Source organism: Thalia democratica, chromosome 8 (assembly GCF_965202585.1).
Source record: "Thalia democratica chromosome 8, ktThaDemo2.hap1.1, whole genome shotgun sequence".
NCBI lineage: Eukaryota > Metazoa > Chordata > Thaliacea > Salpida > Salpidae > Thalia > Thalia democratica.
Window position 1 is genome coordinate 25,229,259 of NC_139172.1, and position 21,624 is coordinate 25,250,882.

At 25.7% G+C, this 21,624-nt stretch overlaps 1 protein-coding gene across 2 annotated transcripts; it reads right to left on the bottom strand.

Moving 5' to 3' along the window:
- Window positions 1-139: 139 nt before the first annotated feature.
- Window positions 140-19,334, bottom strand: LOC145842051 (peptidyl-glycine alpha-amidating monooxygenase A-like). 2 transcript variants are annotated; one of them, XM_082949409.1, is made up of 19 exons: window positions 19,167-19,334; window positions 18,683-18,743; window positions 18,106-18,190; window positions 15,411-15,518; window positions 14,423-14,527; window positions 13,430-13,575; window positions 12,798-12,978; window positions 10,269-10,435; window positions 9,550-9,654; window positions 8,693-8,804; window positions 7,204-7,396; window positions 6,447-6,567; window positions 6,059-6,151; window positions 5,309-5,524; window positions 4,985-5,142; window positions 3,865-4,005; window positions 3,265-3,415; window positions 1,809-1,929; window positions 140-875 (listed from the first exon to the last, which is right to left on the bottom strand). In XM_082949409.1, exons 1-19 carry the CDS (start codon window positions 19,326-19,328, stop codon window positions 806-808), a joined length of 2,496 nt encoding a protein of 831 aa, XP_082805535.1. In that variant the 5' UTR covers window positions 19,329-19,334; the 3' UTR covers window positions 140-805. The 2 variants fall into 2 exon arrangements, with proteins under 2 accessions (XP_082805535.1, XP_082805536.1); XM_082949410.1 differs by lacking the exons at window positions 18,683-18,743; window positions 19,167-19,334 and adding an exon at window positions 17,428-17,465 and having other exon boundaries at window positions 18,106-18,167.
- Between the last annotated feature and the right edge of the window lie 2,290 nt (window positions 19,335-21,624).

Below are 21,624 nucleotides of genomic sequence, written 5' to 3' on the forward strand. Positions count from 1 at the left end.
ACTTTTTTTACCCTTTATTTAAAGATATTTAAAAATTTACATTAATTTAAGCTACACATTACAAAAAATTAATAAAATTTTTAGCTTTTATTATAGTAAAAACATCATTACAACTTTTTAATAACTACGGTTTACTCCATTAAAACTACCACATTACAATATAAAAATCACGTAAAAAATTTGGCAGCAGCAATATACTCTTAAAATTTCAGTTTCAACAGTATTGGTCATAAATTGTCAGAAATAAAAAATCATATGTGTAATAAGAAATGTGTAGAAGTGTACATGGTTGTTAAAAAATTGAGTTAAAATTAACTTGTGAAGTGCTTTGTGTTTTTAAATGATTAAAAAGTTAAAATTAAAACTTCATTTTTATTCTAGTACGCTTTTACTTTGTAGTTATTGCACAAATTAAATCATTTGCTTAAAACCGAAATTGCGGAAGCTGTACTTATGTTCAATTAAACTGCATTTTACAATTTAAGGAACTAAGCTGTAGCTACGTACGTTCAGCAATGAGTATTTCGTTGAAGTAAAAGTTTGAATCAACAGCAGAAAAACTTCATTAAAAGCCAGACTTTAAAGTTTGAAATAGAGAAAATTGATTTGTATTTTACAACACCTACACATTTTAGACTACATTTATATGAAGAAACTGCTTCTTTGAATTTAAACCGTTTCAAGTTACAGCAGTTCATAAAGAATTATATAAAATTGTAAAATATAAAATATGAAGCGATATGAAGTGTCTTATATTTCAAGGATGTTGGAAAGTATGTTGTTGAAAGGTAGCACAAACTTGAATTTATTCCTTGCTGTCATAGTGTTTTCTGTCCATTATTTTATCACTTTCAGATGTAATTGAAGATCCAGAACTGAAGAAAATTGAAAATTTATTTAGATTTGATATTAGAAAAATATTTACTGTTTTTTCTTATAAACTATAAAATTTGCTTTTGTATTGTCAATTTTTACTTTAATTACTATAATTATTTTGTAATTGTAAGGAATATGATCTTTAATATAACAAAATTTGTACTTTAGTTTTATAATAAACAATTATTTTAAAGTTAAGTTGTTTTTTGAGTAGAAAATTACTCATACATAAAGTTTTTTACTCGGTTTTTTTTCAAATACTAAATTTTAAAATACTTTACAAAAATTTTAAAGCTTATAAATACAATATAAAACTCAAACTTTATTAGATTTATTTAAAAAAACTTTTGATAGGTAAACATGATAACTATGAAATATTTTTTATAAAAACATGTAAGTTTAATAATTAAGATGTATTTACACTTTAATCAGTAAAATATTTTTAAATTTAGTTAAAATATATACAAATAAAGAATGTAATACTATTTATACAACAAAAGCAACACAAAGTGAACAAGTAGGAAAAACTTTAAACCAATACATAAGAAGAGTCAACAATAAACAATTTTATAACTTTAGGCTATACTTAATGCCTGTAATTGGTTGCTTAACACAAGTTATCATGCTTTTTATCACTACTAAAAATGCGGTTTTGCAACCTTTGCACACTGTAGTTTGTTAAAAACTTGTTTAGCAGCACTATTTAATTAGTTGTTTATTTTGATAGCATTATTATTAAAATGTTTTTTAAACTTTTAATTACGCCCAGTTTATAACAGCTTTTTAATTATCTTCTGCTTTAAATATTTCTGTTGTTGGTTAGTACTATGTTGTAAAAATTAAAAACTAGCTTAAAATTCTTAACCTCAAAATCATAAACTTTTTCTCACTATATAAAGTTTTAAAATAGATTTATTGAAACAAAAATTAACCTCGAAGCGGATTTGCCACTACTGAAAAGTTTTCCGATTTTTCCAAGACTTGAACTTGAATTGGAGTTGGAGGAAATTGTTCCTTCCAAAATATCATCGTCTTCATCGTTTAAGTTTATTTCTAAAAAATAAATAAAAAACATTAAATTTTTCAGTTTAACAGATAAAACACAATTTCAATATTTCTAGTTATATATTTGTTACTATCTCTTGCAATACAAATAAACTATAAAATCCAAAAACAAGTGTTTTTTTTGGTACTTTTTCTACATAAAAATCAAAATTATTACAGATACTATTTAGATTGTTTTTACAATTACTCAAAACTACTAAATTTGAAAAATAAAAAATTTACCGATTATTAAAAAAAAGAAAGAAATTTGTAACTGAAATTTGTTGGAGTACTTTTTAAAAATGAGTAAATAGCTAAACAAAAACTTTTGTTTCCTCTATTTTTATTTCCTTAGACACAAAAAAAACATTCTAACTTTTTTTTAAAACATCTACCTTTTAGCTGTGTATTAGTATGTAAAGGCAGATTTTCATTTATTTAAATCTAAAAATTTTCTTATGAACAACCTAATTAGTTGTTTTGTTTTAAATACTAAATGTTTTTGTTATTATAAAACTAGGTTGTACTTTGTACATTTTAAAACTAAGTATAATAAATATTTTAACTGAATGGCAGAAAATAAGTAATGGTATATTTTTCTATTTAAACAAGAGAAACCTAAATACAACATATCAAAGTTTTCTCACAAAAAGACTAATATTTTCCGAGTTAGGAATATCTAACCCTACTAACTTATATTGTTCTATAAATAACTTAACTTAAAAACTCAAAACTTATCTTAAAGGTTTTGCAAAGTCTAAAAATGTTTTACGTTCAAGCTAATCGAACTAAAAACAAATAACCTGTTAACAATTTTATAGCACTTTTAAGTTTTAAAATTAAATAAATTTTTTAGAAAAATTTGCTGTAAAAGTTTAAACTTTTTCCAATCAAAAATTGTCATGTAGACTTTTTTGGTTAAATAAAAGACAAAATAGTTGTATTGTCTATATTTTTGATTTAGCTTAAAGCAATTACTTTGGAATTTATTTTTGGTAATTCTAGCTAGCATAAAATTATAAACCACAATCTTTTTTTTAATCAACAACCGCAATGTATTAAAATTATTAAAATCACTTTGGTAGGAAATTCAACTTTGAAAAATTTAATTTGTCTACTTTATTATAATTTACCAGATTTAATGTTTAATGAATAGCTCTCTAACAAAAAACTAAACAGCTTTTATTTTGAGGTATAATTCTTTAGTGAAATAAAACAAACAGCGTTTTGTTAGAGAACAGTGCACGAAGACAACCTTATCAAAACTCTTTAAAAGTTTAGCTAAATAGTTGATCAAGCATTTAAACATGTTTTGTAAACGCACTACTTGAAATTAAAACTTACTGGAATACTCATTGTTTCTGTTAAGATAATTTTTCATCAAAACCGCGATGGTGATAAAGAGCCCGCAGACAATTGGTAGCACGACCAGAAGTACTGCAAGCAACGTTTTGTCACTTTTTTGCTCCATAGGCTCCTTCGTTTCAGGTAAGTCCTAGTTTAATAGTTGTTTAAATAAAGTAAAGTTTAATCAGTAATATCATTAAAAAAAACATAAGGGCAGTTCACACAACTAGGTATGTTATAAAAAAAGCAAGTGTAAATTTTATAAATTTAAATTTTTTTGTTAGAAACAGATGTCTTGAAAACTGTAACTCATCAAAAAAAAAGATTAAAAACCATGAGGTGTTTAAACTAACAATAGTAATCTTTTTCATTATTATATTTTGTTTACACCATAAAGGAAAAAAAAAACTCTATAAACTATATGTTCTCAAGTGTAGTCATGTAACTAAAAAAGAATCTAACATAAAAGATCAAGGTGTAACATTTAAACAAATAGAAATAGCTGGAAGTCTTAAAAATAAGTTTTTAACAGCATTAATTTTAAAAAGGAACGTTAAAACAAATTTTTTTACTTAATGCTTGGTTAAAAAAACATACCTGATTATAAAGCTTTGAGTTATCATCAGAAACTTGGTAGTCATTATTTATCAAATTTGATTCGTCGATGTTAGTTTTGTCACCGTCAGAAGATATAAGAAGTTTTTCAAACTTTTGACCGCTTATTTGTCCAACAAAAGCCTGTAAAATTAAAAAAAACAGTTGTTATTTTTACAGGTATTGAGCACTTATAAATTATTATAAGCCTTAATATGTTCTAAATATCTAAGTTACTTATTTTTATACTTTAAAGATAGTAAACTTTAACACACTTTACAAAGGAATGACATTATTAATAGGCTGAATTCGAAGCGCCTTTGGCTATATTGTAGTTCTTATTCCTCTACTAAACTAAATTTCTGACGATGATCACCTACATGTGTAAAACAATATTCGACATAGTTTTTGTTCTACTGCTGTTTACAAAATTTTATTCAAACACGCTTCTAACCAGGCACAAAGAAAAACATGTAATCACTATTGTACTAAAAAACAATCTTGAAATAAATTTAAAACTTTCAGTTATTAGTTAAAAGGTGCCGTAGGCGTAGGAGTATAGTTTTCATATTGTATACAAGCGATTTGTTAACAGATATGCGTGTAAATTGTTTAACAAAAGTTTGTGACCTGAACTGTACATCTTCATTGGTTAATTCTTTTACAAAACTAAGCATTACAACTTGATAGTCTTACTAAAACAGATTGTCCATTATTTCAAAATAAATTGACAGTTTTAAATATGTAGTTAGCAAACAAAAAATCAAACAAATTTTTTTGTTATCCGTATTTGAAATTTGTTGTATACGTACTTTTAATATGGAAAGAAAAAAAGTTATTATATTATTTTATTATAAATCTTTATAATAAAACTAGCAGAACTTACCTGTTAGTTTTATGAGTAAATGCTTAAAAAAGAAATAATAAAAAAATAGCTTTAAAAACATGTACCTTGTTGGGTATAAACTATTTTTAAGCTCTAAAATCTAATTGTCTATTGCATTTAGAAACTTAAAGTCTAACTTTCTAAAAATAAGTTTTATTTGTAAATCCTTCTAACAAAAACACTTACAAACTGAATTTAAACGAGAACAAGTAGTTTATTTTATACTTTTAAACGTACATATTGCATATCGGTGGTGACTGCTAGCGAGTGCGGGGCAAACAATTTTTCAGAGGAACTTTTGTCGGGCCAGGTGGCAACAATCTCCCCCGTCCTGTAGTTGACCGTCGTTCCGTGGGAACTTTTCTTCTCGTTGTTGACGAAGTACATCATTCCGTCTGTTTGAAACAAAAGGGTAATGTTAAATAGTTATTTTATACAAAACTCTATTTTAAACTGTTGAGCAAATGTCAGGTTTCACGAAAGTATATGCACACTAGCGTTCACATAATAAATAAAAGTAACCATATTTTAAAATATTAATTTAAATATTTCAATGGTAACCTTTTCCGTCGTAGATATAGTCGATGGCGTATATGTTCCGTCCGATCTGATCATGGTTCTCGTATATCCGGCTCAGCTTTCCCGTGTCGCCATGGAAACACTGCACCCTGCCGTTCTCGCGGTCCGCCGCACAAACAACGCCATCTTGCGGAATGTATTTTATCGAGTGGACGATCAGGAACTCGTAGTTTGCCGGTGGCAGGAAAGAGTATCTTTCTAAGTTTTAAGTTTTAATTGTGTTTTAAGTTTTAATAAAATTTTTTGCCTAAATCAAAGGCAATGTTAAAAAAATAATAATCAGAAGCTGAATTGGTTTAAGTTAAACATTGTACTAAAATAAAAACTTTTGAAAGGCCAAAAGAGATGTAAAATTACTAGTTACTTAAGTTTTAATATATTGTAGTACGTATTAATAGTTTGAACTACAAACAAACAAGAGCTCATGTCTTAATAAATGTCTACAAATTAGTGGGATACACTTTTGTTATCAACAAAAAACATCTGATTCAATAAACTGTATACAATTAATACTTAATTAAGTATTTTTTAAGCAGGAAAAAGTTATAAATATTAAAGAAATATTTTGAGTTTTTATATATACTTTAATTAAGACAGCTGTTTCCAAAAGGGGCGGTAACACCCACATGTAGGAATATATAATGTGTTTACTATATCAACAGTTTCTAAAAAAAAAATTAAGTTTTACAGATTTTAATACTCAGTACTGTAAAACTTTACAATTTGTCTTACCATAGGGTTTTCCCCATTGCATCAAGTAATTACCGTTTTTGTCAAACTTTATAACCCGTGAGTTGCAGTAACCGTCGGCCACGTAAATGTTTCCTGTTGATAATAATTTTGTTGTTGTTTATTAAGATTCAAAAGTTTACGTTTAACATTTAATTTGTATTAAGATGGTAAACTATTCTGTTAACGATCATCGGAAAAAAAAACTAAGTTGTAAAACAAATTATATGAAGAAGATTAAGCAAACTCCAGCGTTATGTTCTCAACAATCAAAACTCTTACCAGAGCATTTTAGACCACACATGATCAACCGGTCATTTAAAATGTCAAAAAATCACTGGTACCAAACAACAGGGTAATTAAATATTTCTAAACAACATTTCAAACGTACCGTCTTCGTCAACAGCCGTGGAAGTTGGTTTGCAGAAGTGCCCGGTGTCGGAACCCGGAACGAATTTCTCGCCGAGCGTCAACAGTGGCTCTTTCGAACCGCCTTTCGGGAATTTCATCACCTAAATTGTGAATCGGAGTATATACATATACGTTCTGAAGTTAATATACTTATCTTAATTATTTTATTTGAACAAAATTATGGCTGTTTAGGTTGCTTGCACCTATTTTTTTGAAAACATGTATTTTAAATTTTGCTTAACGATTTTAAACTGGTTAACTCGAAGTTTTATATTTTTAAAGTAGTCAATGAAACTTTTCTGCATTAATTAAAACAACTTAAGCTATAAGGAAGAAATCTTAACAGTTAATTTGGCTGTAGCACAATTAAGTTCTTTAATGAAGTTGTTTTGTATACATAATTACACATAATTAGACTATAAGGAAGAATTTGAACTGAAAGTTTTGTTTTAGTTTAATTAAGCTGTTAGAATATGATTTCTTAAATAAAGTACAACAATTGACTTTTTAAATGTAATGAATGAATAAAAAAATACAACTTTAAAACGAATATTAAAAATGAACACTTAAATTAAAAGAAAACTTAATTTGCTTCATCACTAATTGAGAACAGCAAGGTTAACTTTACTCTAATTAAATAAAATAAGTTGTATGAAAATAAAACTCTATTAATGCTGCAATCAACGAAGAGAAAAAAAAGCAATAAATCATGGTTATTTTTCAAAAGTAAAACTCACCTGATGCAAAGCAACGTCGGTCACCCAGACGTAGTCCCCGGCCACGGTGATTCCGTGGGGCATGAAAAACATTCCCGCGCCCCACGTGCCAATCAGCTGTTCGGATTGGTCCATCACCGCCACGCAGTCGCTCGCGATTGGCTGGTTCTGCTGCGTGAAAACGTTGTTGTACGTGAAAGAGTTTGCAGTCCAGCTGAAGAAAGTGTAAGTTTTTATTTTATATTAATCTTCAAACTGCAAAAAGCAAATATTTTGATGCTTAACATAAAGTTTAGAACTTTTAATGACCAACGAAATATTTAAAATTGGATATAAATTTTTAATTTGTATAAATAAATGAGGGCTAACAATTAAAACTGATATCATATATTACTTTCTTTTCTTTTGACAATATTTTATGATTTAAATAAGTTACGGTTGAAGCTCATCAATTCGAAGGATTGAAAACAAGTACATTTTTGGATAAAAATTTTAAGCTTGCAAGAATACTAAAATATAAGTTTTATGGTAAACTTTTATTTAAAAAATAAAAAAGAAATAGAAAACTGTATTATATTTCTATACGAAATTTTATGCTTTTTAGGTTTAAGTAACTAGCAATGTTTAAATTGCAAGAATAAATAAACAAAAATATCAAGTTGTAAATGGGTTGAAGGAATTTTATATTACTTAATAAAGTATTTATATACCATTTGCAACTTATTATTGCATGATGATTGAATGATTACTCATTTTATTTTATATATAATTTCACAAAGCTTTTCAAAGTATACTAGTTACATTTTCAAGTGATAAATGTTAAATGGTTATTAAAATTTTTTTGGTTACTAAACAGTTTAAATTATGACGTATGAATAAATTTAAATAAATATAAACTTTAGAGATTTAGCAAGTAAAACTAAAGCAGAGATATGTTAATTAATAAACTATTAATATTTATTTAATTTGAAACTAGTATAGTTTTGAAAAGCTTTGTGAAATAAATTATTAAATAAAATGAGTTATATGCTAATAATAAGTTGCAAATGGTATATAAATAAGTTTAAAAACCTTCCTATAATAATACTTTATAAAGTGTTACAAACAAAAATCAATATTCAAAACACTTTTTTTTTAAATAGCTTTTTTTCGTATTTAGTATTAACCCTTAAGACATCACACAAATAAATGTACTAACTTAAGTTGCAAATACATTTTTGTTGGTCCATATAAATTAATTTTTGTTTTAAAACTTATTCTAATTTTAAAAACATATGATTTTTTTTCAAAGCAGCATGTAAATAATAAAATAGAAACTCATCTAAAAAAATTACTTAGAAGCTTCTTATAACTAAAATTTGTTAGTTTGATTATAAGTTAAATGGTACAAACTAAAAAAAAAATTAAAGTTAGTACCAAAATTTTGTTACGACCAAAAACAAACAAATCAATTTAAATCAAGATATTAAATTGTAACTTAAAATAAATTGTACTATTTTAAATGACCAACGTTCTCTTTCCTCTGTGGAATACATGCACATTTCCATTACTTCTGTCAATGGCTACACCTCCTACATCGCCTAATGCATACGACTTATCGGCCATTTGAATGTTTTCCGGCTCTGGATTGTTGTAAGCGTTCATTTGTTTGAAAATATGTGTACAGAGTTGAATATTATGATCTTTTTTCATTATTTTAAACTAGTAGTTAGGTCTTCGTCAAAATACAGTTTAAAATTAATTAAGATATTTATTACAAGCAGTAAACTTTAATTTCCAGTACACAACTTTTGAAAACATTTTTTGGAAAATAGAAAATTTAAAAAGTTAATTACTATTTACTAACATTCATAGTTTTAAACTAATAACAAAACTAAGTATATTAAATTATTATTTTTTAAATCAATGTAAATAAAAAGGTAGATATTAAAATATATTAATAAAATTGCTGTTAAACGTTTGAAATAAAATTTATTTTTCAATCAAATTTTACAAAGAGGTTGCCTATTTTAGATTTAAATATGTCATTTTTTTATTTATTTTCTCTTTAGTTTTAAATGATGCTATCCATTTAACAACGCATTGAAAAAAAATCGATTTGCGTTTTGTCTATGAAATAAAAATTTCCTTTTTAAGAGTATTAATTTTTTCTACTTCTTGTGAAATCTACGTGAAATTTATGATATATGTTTTCGATCAAAAAATGATGTCTGTTACTTTTTATAATGATTAAAAAAACTTACTTAATGGAAAAAGAACTTTTATTTTAAGAGCCTTAGTTTACATAGATAAATTAACTTCAAAAATAAGTAATGCCAGTATTAAAAAAATGAGCACCACAGTGCTATGATGTAGTACCAAACAAACTTTCATGGGTGGTTGAAGCATCTTTGTTGTCGCTATGGTGATGATGCATTGTGGGTATGTTGCTAGGCATCACTGCTCTCCCCTCTTGTATGGCTTTCACTGAATCTAATATCAAACTTTCATGTAAAGTCTATGTAACTGTTTTTATAAGTCTAAATAGAGTATTTGAGAGCTACAAAAGTGTCATTCCTACTATAGTAACAATCTTCACCTTAGCTCTTCATTTCTATGGTTGTACAGTTAATTTGTATTTGTTATTTGTAGGCAATGTTATTTTATAATACAATAATAAGATACTGAATTGTGAATACTTATTAAATTTTTTCATTAAAGCAGAACACTTTTATCATACGTATACCAGAAAACATTAAACTGCTTCAAACTTTGCATAACATTGAAAAATTGACAAGCCTATCTACAGTGAAAACAACTTTCAACCAAACTATTTTTCCTTTACTTTTAAAAAGCTAATTTACCGAACCTAGCCAATATCATAATTTTTCAAACACTAATAAACGTTTTTGAGCATTGAATACTATTTATGTTTTTTCTATGATCTCAGCAAAACACTTTTACCAATGATGGATAAAACACAACCTAATAGTACTTTAACTTTCGTACTTGGCATGATCTTACAAAACTTACAAACTAAACTACAGTGAAAGCAATTGTAAACTTTTTTTTTGCTTATATTTATTGTTGTACAACTTAAAACTCACCGAACCCTGCGTACCCGGGGAACTTGGGGTCGGCGTGGACCCGCGGGAAGTCGCGGAAAGTGTCCAGCATGAGCCGGTTGTCCCAGCAGGACAGGGAATTCCCCGATTGTGAGGTGGGGGTGTAGAACATCATGTAGAAGTTGCACATCTCGTCGCCGCCCGTCATTCTGTGACGTCATAGTTACTTTAAAATGCGGTTAACTTTTGTTTTTACATTAATGTCCGTTTTTGATGAATTCAGCAATAATTTAAATGTGTTTATAATAAAAGCAAATTGTGTTACTTTCTAAAAAGAACTTAAAACTGTAAACATTTTTACAAGTAAATATACATAGGTTAAATGATTCGTATATTTTAGTGCTATAAAAAACAGCTTAAACGATTAATTTTTAAGTTAGAACATGAACTTGTACGTGTATGTGGAAAATAGTGAATTAATTTAGCTTTGTCTAAGTACAAAACTTTTTGTTTAATTAATACTAAAACACTGTGATATTGTACAAAATAAAATGTTATATTTCCATGTTCTTTAATCTAAAGAAGCATTATGAAATTGAACGATATTTCTCTACCCGTATTTTTAAGCATTATTCAAGATTTATAAGCAAGTCTAACATTAATAACTAAGTACTTACTAGAAACAGTAAAGAATTATAGCTTTTGAAACATATCAAACACTTTTATTTTTAAACGTTAGATAAGTAGATAAAACAATGTACCTAATTATATATATACATTTTACATATTATAGGAAAATCGATAATTGACTAAGCCATATGAGTTAACTCACTAACAGTTCCGTTAAATTTGGCAAGGTTGTAAAAAGTAATGTTCACTGTAAAATTTCAACTAGTAAATAACTGTTGGTACGGTTAGTATTATTTAGAAAAATAATTTCAAACTAATTGAAACTGTATATTTCAAAATCTATCTTAAACTGAATTTAAGACATCAACTAAAAGCTGGTTAAAATATTAATCTAAAACAAATCGCAAGTTTAATAATTTGAATCTTATTTTTGATAAACAAGAAAAAGTACTTTTTTTAATCTTTTGAAGGTCTGTATCAATGTTTTAAACTAAGAAAAGACAAGTAAAAAAAAAAGATTTAATAGCTCGGAATTTTCAGGTTGACGTAAAGCGTTAGCTGTTGTTTGAACGAGCAAAATAAATTATTCATAAAGGTTTTTTATTTACGTAATAATTAATTTAAAACAAAAAGTCAGCTTTGACTGAAAGTTGGAGCTGATTTATTTTTGAAGGACTAGCTGTAATAATTTTTAAATGCATCTACAATAACTACTTGTTTTATATAATTAAAAAATATATATTGTTGTCTATTTTTATATTTTTTATAAAAAAAAAGCTAAAACCTAACAATTATTAAAGAAAACTCATACTTTTATTTTACTTAAAACATATTATTTAGAACTTTTCTAAAATTAAAAATACATTTTTTTTGCTTTATAAGGCATTTAAGTTTAATTTACGACGCTTTTAGAGTTTTTCAATTTGAATACCGTTAATGTAGTAGTATTTATGAAAAAAGTATGTCTCGGGCATTAAAAATGTACTTTAAAGTAATCTACGATTAACTATCACTTATAAAATTTTATGCATGAAAAAAGCAATATATATTTTTACTAGTTTAATAAAAGTTTAACTACAATAAAAACCTAATACACAGTTAAAGAGCTGAATTGGGTACTAAACATTTAGAATTTCGGATGCTTGTAAAATAGTAAGGTACTTTAAAAAAGTTTGACACTTATACTTAAATGTAATACTCAAATCACAAAATGATTCAAGTAATAGACAAAACTCCTACAAATTTTTTACTATAACAACTAGTTCACGTAGAACCTAGATATTATAAATTCAGCTGCCCTAGGCGTACAAACAATTATCTGTTGTAAAAAGTAAAAACCGTTGTTTTGCTGTTTTTGCTTTTTCATAAAAACGCTGCTAGAGACGTGACAGAAATTGCTAGATTTTTTTCAAAATCAAAACATATATCGATTAAATAAAAATCACAAGTTCTGAACTGCTGGTTTACTCAACTAAATTTGACTTCTATAAAAAAAAAGATTGGAAGAGTTAATAACCTTTAGCATAAAGACTAACAATAATTTTTTGTACAAAAACAAATTCTTATATAACTTCTTATTAATTTTTTATTTAATGTAAAACAAACAAATTTTGTACATCAATTTCTGAATTATCATTAAAAATGTATGATGTAAATAAAACACAATCTGAAGTTATTTTTATTACAAACTTGCAACAATTAGTATTTAAAACATTTTTTTTTCTCCATACAGCGAAAATTAACTTTTAAATCAATGTCGGATCAATAGATTTTTCGATAGAATTAAACCTTGTATTTACGAAATATTTAAGTTCAAACCCTGCGTAAGTAGCACTTTCACCACCTCTATACTATCACGAAACACAACAAATTAGATCAATAGCTATAGTAATATAAAGTTTAAAGTTGGTTTTAAAAAATGGTATTAAAATATAAGCGAACCCGGCGTAAGTGGTGGTTTTCCTGTTGCTCTCGTAATCGCACCTGGCCATCAATGTGTCCCCGCCACTGATGTCTATCATCCCGCCGACCCGCGGGTAGAAGGCTTGCGGCCACAACGGGTTGCCGGACCCAATCATCTTCAGACGACCATCCCTGCGCCTGTACGCTATCACCCGCTTGCCTGTAATGAATAGTGAGGGATGTTTGTTGGTGTGTTGAGTTTATCAGTTGTTGAATGCTACTAAGTCATATGACTAAACAGTTGATGTTTGCTTTTAAAGCATTACAAGAAGTTTATCAGTTGAAAAAGCATAATTTTTTTAAATTTGTATTTGAATACTTTAGCATTGACAACAATCACAAACTTAATTCTTTGTGGAAAGTAGTTAATAAAATAGTTATTAGTGTTTAGCATTAAAAAACATTTAAGTTTTAATAGTATTCCGTAAACAATTTTATTGAAGTTTTTAAATACTTTTGTAAAATAAATTATAACACTTTGTTATTACATGATATTTACATGACAATTATTTTTAGCAGGTAACTTGTAGAAGTAAAATAACTTTAGCAAAAACACCTACCTACAAAAACTACTATAACCTAAGAGACAGTTGTTGAACGTGTAAACTAACCGAGGTCATGGGTGTGAGTTCTAAAGGCGAACACGGTGACGTTTTGTGATTGGTGGTTGCAGCTGATGAGGGAAGATGATTGGCTGTGAGGAGGGATGACTATGTTGCCAGCTCCTAACAAGTAGATGCCCGCTGAATACTTTTGACTGTACAAATAAGTGCTGTTTTATGCATTATGAAAAATAATTATCAACTTATTTTAAAATTTACTGTGAATTTTTGGCTATATCTATACATGATAGCTTATAAACATATACTGTGTACTGTATATTGTCCAATTGAATCTCTACATAACCGTAACAGTATAACTTACAAATTGTTATATTTTAAACTCAGCTGAAATTCGGGTTCAAACAAAAAATAAGAAATAAAAAAAAGAAAAAAAGTAACAGCTATCAAAAATCTTAAAAAATCTACTATGAACTAAAGCTCGTAGTTAGTCTACTAACTAACATTTAAGAATATAATCTGAAAAAAACATTTTGTTAATTTGCAAAAATAATATGAAGTTTTTGAAAGCTTTAAAAACATACCAAGTTGGATATTAAAAGGGTGCAAGTGTTTTAATAACATTCTTGTGAATTAAATTTACACAATTACTTTAAAATGATGCTTTTAAATAGTGTATTGAACTATTATTTGGTTTAGTGTGTAATGTTAAATTTTATCTCAAAATAGAGGTTTTATAATACCATTAAAAATATAATCGTGTTACTTTTCACACCTCAAAGTGGTAATAGCCTTTCAGAACAATATTTAAACTATTTGTAACTTGAAGCAAAATAAAAAGCTTTTAAGACTGATACAGATGCATACTTGGTTTACCAAAAAGTTGTCTCGTAAGCTGAAACTTACCAAAAAATTTTACTTTTACAAACTAATTCAAAAAAAAAAAATTGAATATATGTTTATACTGATGTCTTTTCTGATAATAAGCTACTTTAAACATAAATTATCAATATTTTATTTTCAACTACTTATTATTTAACTGACGGTGTGTTAGTAGTGACGAGTGTGATTCCTGAACAATCTTCAACTTGCGGAGTTGCGTAGTGAATCTGCAGAACCAGTGATGCTATATCTGCGCCCTTTCCAATGCTGTTGATAAAAGTAGTGACTAAAATACTATTATTATAAAATTTATTGTACCTGTAACTAAACTTTACTTGTCTTAAAAATAAAAAAATTTGCCTTGTAAGTAATTGATTTATACTTGGAATAAAAACTTTATTTAACAAACATTTGTTGTGTTTTGGTCGCAAAAAAGCGTTTAATAAAAACTTGATAAACATCAATTGTTTAAAAAACTGGCTTTTCAAAATAAACAGCTGTATTATTTTCTTTAAATATTAATTATACAAATAAATGTTACAGACTTTCGAACAAATATATATTTTTTGATATTTATGATATTATAGTTAATGATAATAATAATATACAATAAATGACCCATACTACATGTAAAACTTTATAGTTGATAAAAGAAAGAAGAACTAAAAAGTTAACGCCAATCATACCAAAAATTAAAACAATATTAAAAAAATTGTTCTAAATATTAGAAAAAAAACACTTTTTTAAAGCGCATTCAAACTTACAAGTTTAAAAAATTTATCTTTTGAAAACATGATAATTTCAATCATTTTACAAAAAAAATATTACGTTTTGTCCTGAAGGTGTAGACCAAAAATATATTTTCTGCTATAACTTTTCGTAAATGTAATTACTACTACAAATATTTTGAGTTTATAAATGTTGAGATAACTTTTTTCTGTGGCACAGCTTTATTATAACAGTTTATTCTAAAGACCTTTCAACTAATGACTATCAACACAATATCTTACTAAGAACAGTTTAAAAAAATGTATTATAAAGATTTAAGAAGTGAAACTGTTCGTTCCCTACGAAAATACAGCTTTTTAAGTACTAATATATTTTTTTTAATAACTCTATATGTTTCTATATTATCAATTATAAAACTCACCGGAATCCGACATCTTCCGGCAGGTGGAGCTCTTCGGCATCCCTGGCCCACGCGTACATTATTTTCTGTTTGCTTCCCTTCGGACAAATCGTCCCCATGCCGCAGTCCCTGTTGTTGTGTTGAAGTTTAAATTGTGTTTCAATGATTTAATTTCTTCATTTTCACTTTGAAATTTTGCAGATTTTAACTTAAATTTTATGATAACAATAAAACTAATAGTTTTAATGTTATGGTAAAAAACAATTAATTTTCAAATAAAATATTAAAATAAATGAAGTTCGTATTAATACACTCAAACTAGCAAAAATAAAAAAAATATTTTTTAAATTAGGTTTTTATATTGATGTTATTAAAACAATTTATACTGGCTAAAATAAAACTAATAAATACACTTCTAAAGATTTTAAGTAACAACAACTTTTTTTAAAGTTTCCAACAGAAAAAGTAAAGTTGTAACTTTTTACTTAAATCATTACTTTTTGCAACTATAACAAAATTCTTTCTAAACATTTAAAATATATTTCTATGTCTAAAGCATTACTTAAAATAGTGTAAATAAGCTTCAGTGGCAAATGAAAATATTATTCTAAGAAAATGTATATTTTGTTAGTTTTAATCTATCATGCAAATCTAATAAAATAAAAATCAAGTACATAAACTCCACATTATCTTTAAATTGTATACGTTTTTGTATTTAATCGATTCAACGTACTGTGAAACAGACAATGTTTCAAACCTATTCACATTATCGTACTGTTTTTAATAGTTATCTAAAATAAAAGTTTTATAACAAAACAACTTAAATTTTCATAAATTATATCACTCTTTTTACACTGTCAGTTTTTTAATAAACTAAAGCTAAGTAAACAAAGTTCTTAGATAAAATATAACCCAAAACATTATAATTCATAATTTTTCATAAGTAACTAAAAATATTAAAAATGCTAATAAAATTTAAGTAAGAAGCTGAAATTTATTCTAAGAATAAAACAAGTTTCATCAAAAACATAGCTCATGACAGATCTATTACTTCTTTTCTTATTAACATTTCAAACTTTAAACTAATCAAACAAATATTTTTTTTTGTTAGATAAGAAAATTCAAACTTATTTTATATAATATAAAAGGTTATTAAAATAAAGTTACTTATTTCACTAGATATTAACTACTTATAGATAAAATGTTTTACATGATTCACTATAGTTGTTTTAAAGTCGCAAAAAGTTTGTATTTTCAAAAAATTCAAAAAAGTTAATGAAAAATAATACGCACGTTAGTTATTTGCTGTAGTAAATTTTATAAATTATATAGTTATATAGTAAACTGTAACTTTATTTTAATCTATTTAAATGTTAACAACGGAGAAATTAAATATTAAATAACAATGAAGTAATAGAAGCACAAATGGCCATAAAACAATGAACAAGTTTTAACCAAGTATAATCAGAAAGCTAAAACATACAAAATTTCATAAAGTAAAATTGGCTTGTATGTTTATATAATCTTTCAAAAAACTAAAACGAATATAAATCTTACCTACTTTAAAAACACATGAATTTCACAAACAAAAGCATTAACTCAATCATAATTTAAAAAAGAATAAAAATAAGCTTCATACAAACAACTAAAGTAGTTAATATGTATTTGATTCTAAATGATTACTGTGAAAAGTAAAGAATTTTGTAGGAAAATTATTTCTAATCAACTAAATTGTGTAAATTAAAATTTAATATTAGTAGTTGGGTCTCAGAGACTACTAAATACGAAAAAAAAATCATATAGAAAAGGATGTCTTGTATTTAAAAACTAGTTAAGTTGTTAATATTTCACCTTTATAAACCATAAAAAAAAGTTTTAAAAATTGTAGAAGTTATTAGATCATCAAATCATTAAAAAAAAATATATGTACATCATTAAGTATATAACACCTCCTGAAACACTAGCTATCAAATAAATTGGTTTTACTACATGAGTCTACTGAAATAATCAGTTTCATTTAAAACTCATTTAAACTGACATAAAATGCTGTAATCTTGGTGTATTCCTTAGTACCATCTGAAATTTTCAACTCTTATCATTAGTTCAAAAAAAGTTTTTTTCTATATTAGAAAGTTTTTTTTAAGTAAATAACTTTCTAGACAAAAACGTTTAATAAGAAACTCAGAGTAATAAATAAACTTAAGTATAAAAACAATCTGAATTTCACATTATTCATAATTTTGGTAAACAAAAATCGAACAAAAAAGTTACATAACAAAAGTTCTAATTTAATTTTAAGTATAAATTAGTTATTCTTATATAAGGAAACAACTATATAAATGTATTAACAATTTAAAATTTTTTAGGTGGCTTAGGTTTCTCTACATACATATGTGCAATAATTTCAATTTCTAATTATATTTTATTATTGATACAATTTTTGAATTATAATATTTTATAAATGTTACTGCGAGAAATTAAATAGTCTGCATTATGTATCTTGTATGAAAATAATTTCTTAATTTCTTAGTTTTTTAAGAGCTTTGATAATAAGCTAATAATCAATAACATGAAATATCATAGAATGTACAAGCATTAATGGCTTAAAGTACATACTTCACCAAGACTTGACTAATATTTATTTCTAATCAGTGTTTCTATTTTATAATTATAGTTTTATATAGTAAACAAATAACGTTAAAATTAAAAAACAAACCAAGCTACATCTTCACTGGTTCTGGAGCAGCCATACAAAATCATATGATGGGCTGTTTCCTGTTTTGCTTTTGGTATGAAGTTTACTGTTATAAATATATAAACTGTATTTGAAAAGCTTGTAACAAAAGTTAATACTTGCTTTTTTATATACTAAATAAAAAAAAAAAATTACTTAAAACTTTTTAGTTTTGAGTAAATATATAATAAGATACATTATAAGACACGTTTAATAAGAGAAAAAATTAAAAAAATGCTAACTTATTTTTTATTTTTTGATAATTAATTTTATTTAAATTTTAACAGAAATGCATTTGATGAAATTTATTTATTATATGTTTTGGTTTTAAGAAAAGAAATAAAGAGATCTCAACTACTGGAGGAGAATTAATGAATTTATATTTTCAAGAATTTATTTTACAAAATAAGTTTTGGTCAAAGACCTTGTCAGTGCTTAAATAAATTTATTTATAGTAATAAATGAAGCTATTATAAAGACAAATAGTTAAATAAATAGTTCTATAAAAACAAAAATAATATAATAAGAGTAAAAATAGTTTGATCATTTTATAACTTACCAACAAATGTATCTTTGTTAGCATCAAAGTCTTTGAACTGGTAGCAGATATAAGCATCATTCTAAAAAAAAAATTTGAACATTAACTATTTAAAAATGGTTTCTTATGTTGTAGATTATTTAAACTAACACATAACAGACTACCATTGTTTAGAAAAAAAATATTTTGAGTAATGAAAAACTTACCTGAGTTAACTTGAGTTTATAGGTCAAACTTGTAAGTAATAACAAAAATTTTTTAGTAAAAAGTAATAAATAATACTATAGTTAATATTTAATTATTACAAAACAAACAATAACTGAAAAATGATTAAAAAATGTTAAATCATCTTTTCAAGCAGAACTCTATTATAATTTCAAAAAGACTGCTTCAAAATATATTAGCTAGTTTTAGTTTTCAGAAAAACTGGATTGATTGAGTATCAGTCCTGTATATAAAAAAGCTACACCTTAATCTCCATTTATAAATTACTGTGAATACTCACTTTAAAAACATTTTGCTTTGGTGCTCTTATGTTAAGACTTGTAGTTTTATCACCATTAATTATTGAGCCAGACTTAACACACGTATCAACGCTTGCACTGAAACATTCTAGTATTGAAAGTAGTAATACTATCAACAAAACTTTCAATGGTACCAAGTTCATGCTAACACATCAATACACTATTAAATTGAATAAATTATTTATTTAACAAAGTTTTAAAGTGATCAAAATAGCTCACTTTAACTAAATACTATAAAGTATTAAAGCTTTAGCCAAAAACTAAAAACAGCTTTAATTTTCTACTTAAAATGTATACTTTTGTTAAAATAAATTTTTAGTTTAGCAAAATTTAGAAAATAAATGAAAAACAGTCAACCATACTTCTAGGTACAGTAAAAAGTAATAAAATATAACAATTATTTATTGTTTAAGAATGAAATATCTTAAGTTTAAACACAACCATCTGTTTATAAACTTCTAATTGGAGTACATGAAAAGCAATTAAATGGATTTGTAAACTTTAAAGTTATTGATATCTGCTAATAGAAATTTGTAAAAATGCTATTGATGGCCTAAGAGTTCATGGACAAAAATCAAGTGATTTATTCTGTGTTTTAATGTCACATCAAAAAATAAATTATTCAGATTTTTATTTTAATTTTTTGAATATAGATAAATTAACTCTTACTTTAAATCTTCAACTAAGCCTAACCTCAATGTTTAAATTTAAGAACATTGTTCAAATTTACTACTTATACATTTTTAAATTGCACTTTATTGCTCTCTTATTAGAAATATGTCTGTTTCTTAGAATAGAATTATATAATATATTGTTATTTTGATTAGTTAATGCTATAACAAATTCAATAAAAAATAAAGTTGATTGCTTAACTATTATAAAAAAAATTTTCCAATTTTCTAACAACAGATTAAACTTTGTTGGTCTAATGGCACAGGGATCTTAATTACAGGGATCACTAAGAACTTGCTTAGTTGAATGTTTTTAAGTTTAAAATCAAGTTAATGATAATGTACATTTAATAGGAGTCAAGTTCTAAAAAAAAAAAACAATATTACTACACTAACAACAATCTAATTATTTTAAACTAAACTCTATTAAAAGGCTACACTTATGAAAAATTTTAAAAAAATTGTAAAAATTTATTTGAATACCATGAAAAATAAAATAAATAACAACTCATTGACATAATTTTGCCATAAGGAAGTTAATTAAAGCATAATTTAACTTAATTAGCTTGCTAAGCTTATTAAAGGCTAAAAAATAATTAGAATAAAAACTGATTAAAAACCATGGCCATATCTTTTGACAACTGAAGGTGCAAATTTTTTTTTCAATTACTACTCTAGTTTTAAAGGCTAAGATAGAGGTTGGTAAATATTTAGAAGGTAGGCCAGACTCATTTTGTGCCACATGATTTTGGAAATTTAAACTGTTAAAATTTAAAACAAAGGTTTTAAACATAATTGTGATAGGATAGACGACTATTCAAATTTGGACAATTCAAATAAAAGTTGAAAGGTCCACAGTCAATAAAGTAACGTAAATTTTTTAAATATAAAAAACTTACATTTTGGTCATACTAATATCTACAAGCAACTTTTTTTATTTTTGCATAACAATAAATTTTTTTTTGAAATATGGCTTTAAAAAAGTTTAAACGCAGTTGTTTTTAGTAATTTTAAAATATTCAGAAAAAAAAGGTTTTGCAAAAAATAAAGTGGCTTGTAGATATTTATAAGATCTACTATGTATTTTATACGTTTTTCATTTTTTTTATCACTTGTTGAGATATAGTCTTTTAATTTCTCTAAGAATTTGAATTGTGATGTAACCAGTGTGATAAAGTAACAAAGCCTTTTAAAACACTCATTAGAATTTAAGTCACATTTTAATTTGTTTGATATAAAAAAGATTTATTTTATTTAGCACAAGCTATTTTCAAGGTAAAAGGGTCGCACATTGCTCACCCCTTAGCTAACAGTTATTAAATAAAAAACTGTATGCAGTTTGGAGAAATGTTACTCAAACTTTTATCTTAGCATCCATCATCTTAATGGTTACTACAATTTGTTTACAATAGGTTAAAAGCTTTCTGCTTGTAGGGGACTTCCCTATAAAATTTGAATTTGTCTTTATCAGGGACATTTAATTTTTTTTTCCTAATTAGCGTAGGTAAAAAGCTAAGTCAGCAATTTTAAGAAACAGAAAAAAAAGTAAGTAAAATTTTTCTATAAGTTCTATAACAGCTAAAACTTTGTTTCAAATTTACAGAGTGGTATTTCAAGTAGTACAGTAACCTGTCGCATCTTTACGCACTCGTGACGTTACGTACTCTCGTTTAGTTACGCATTTTAGAATTCTAAAAAACTCAAACAATGAGAATTTTAGTTTTCTTTGATATTGCTTAAATTAGGTTTATTGTATACTTTTAATGTA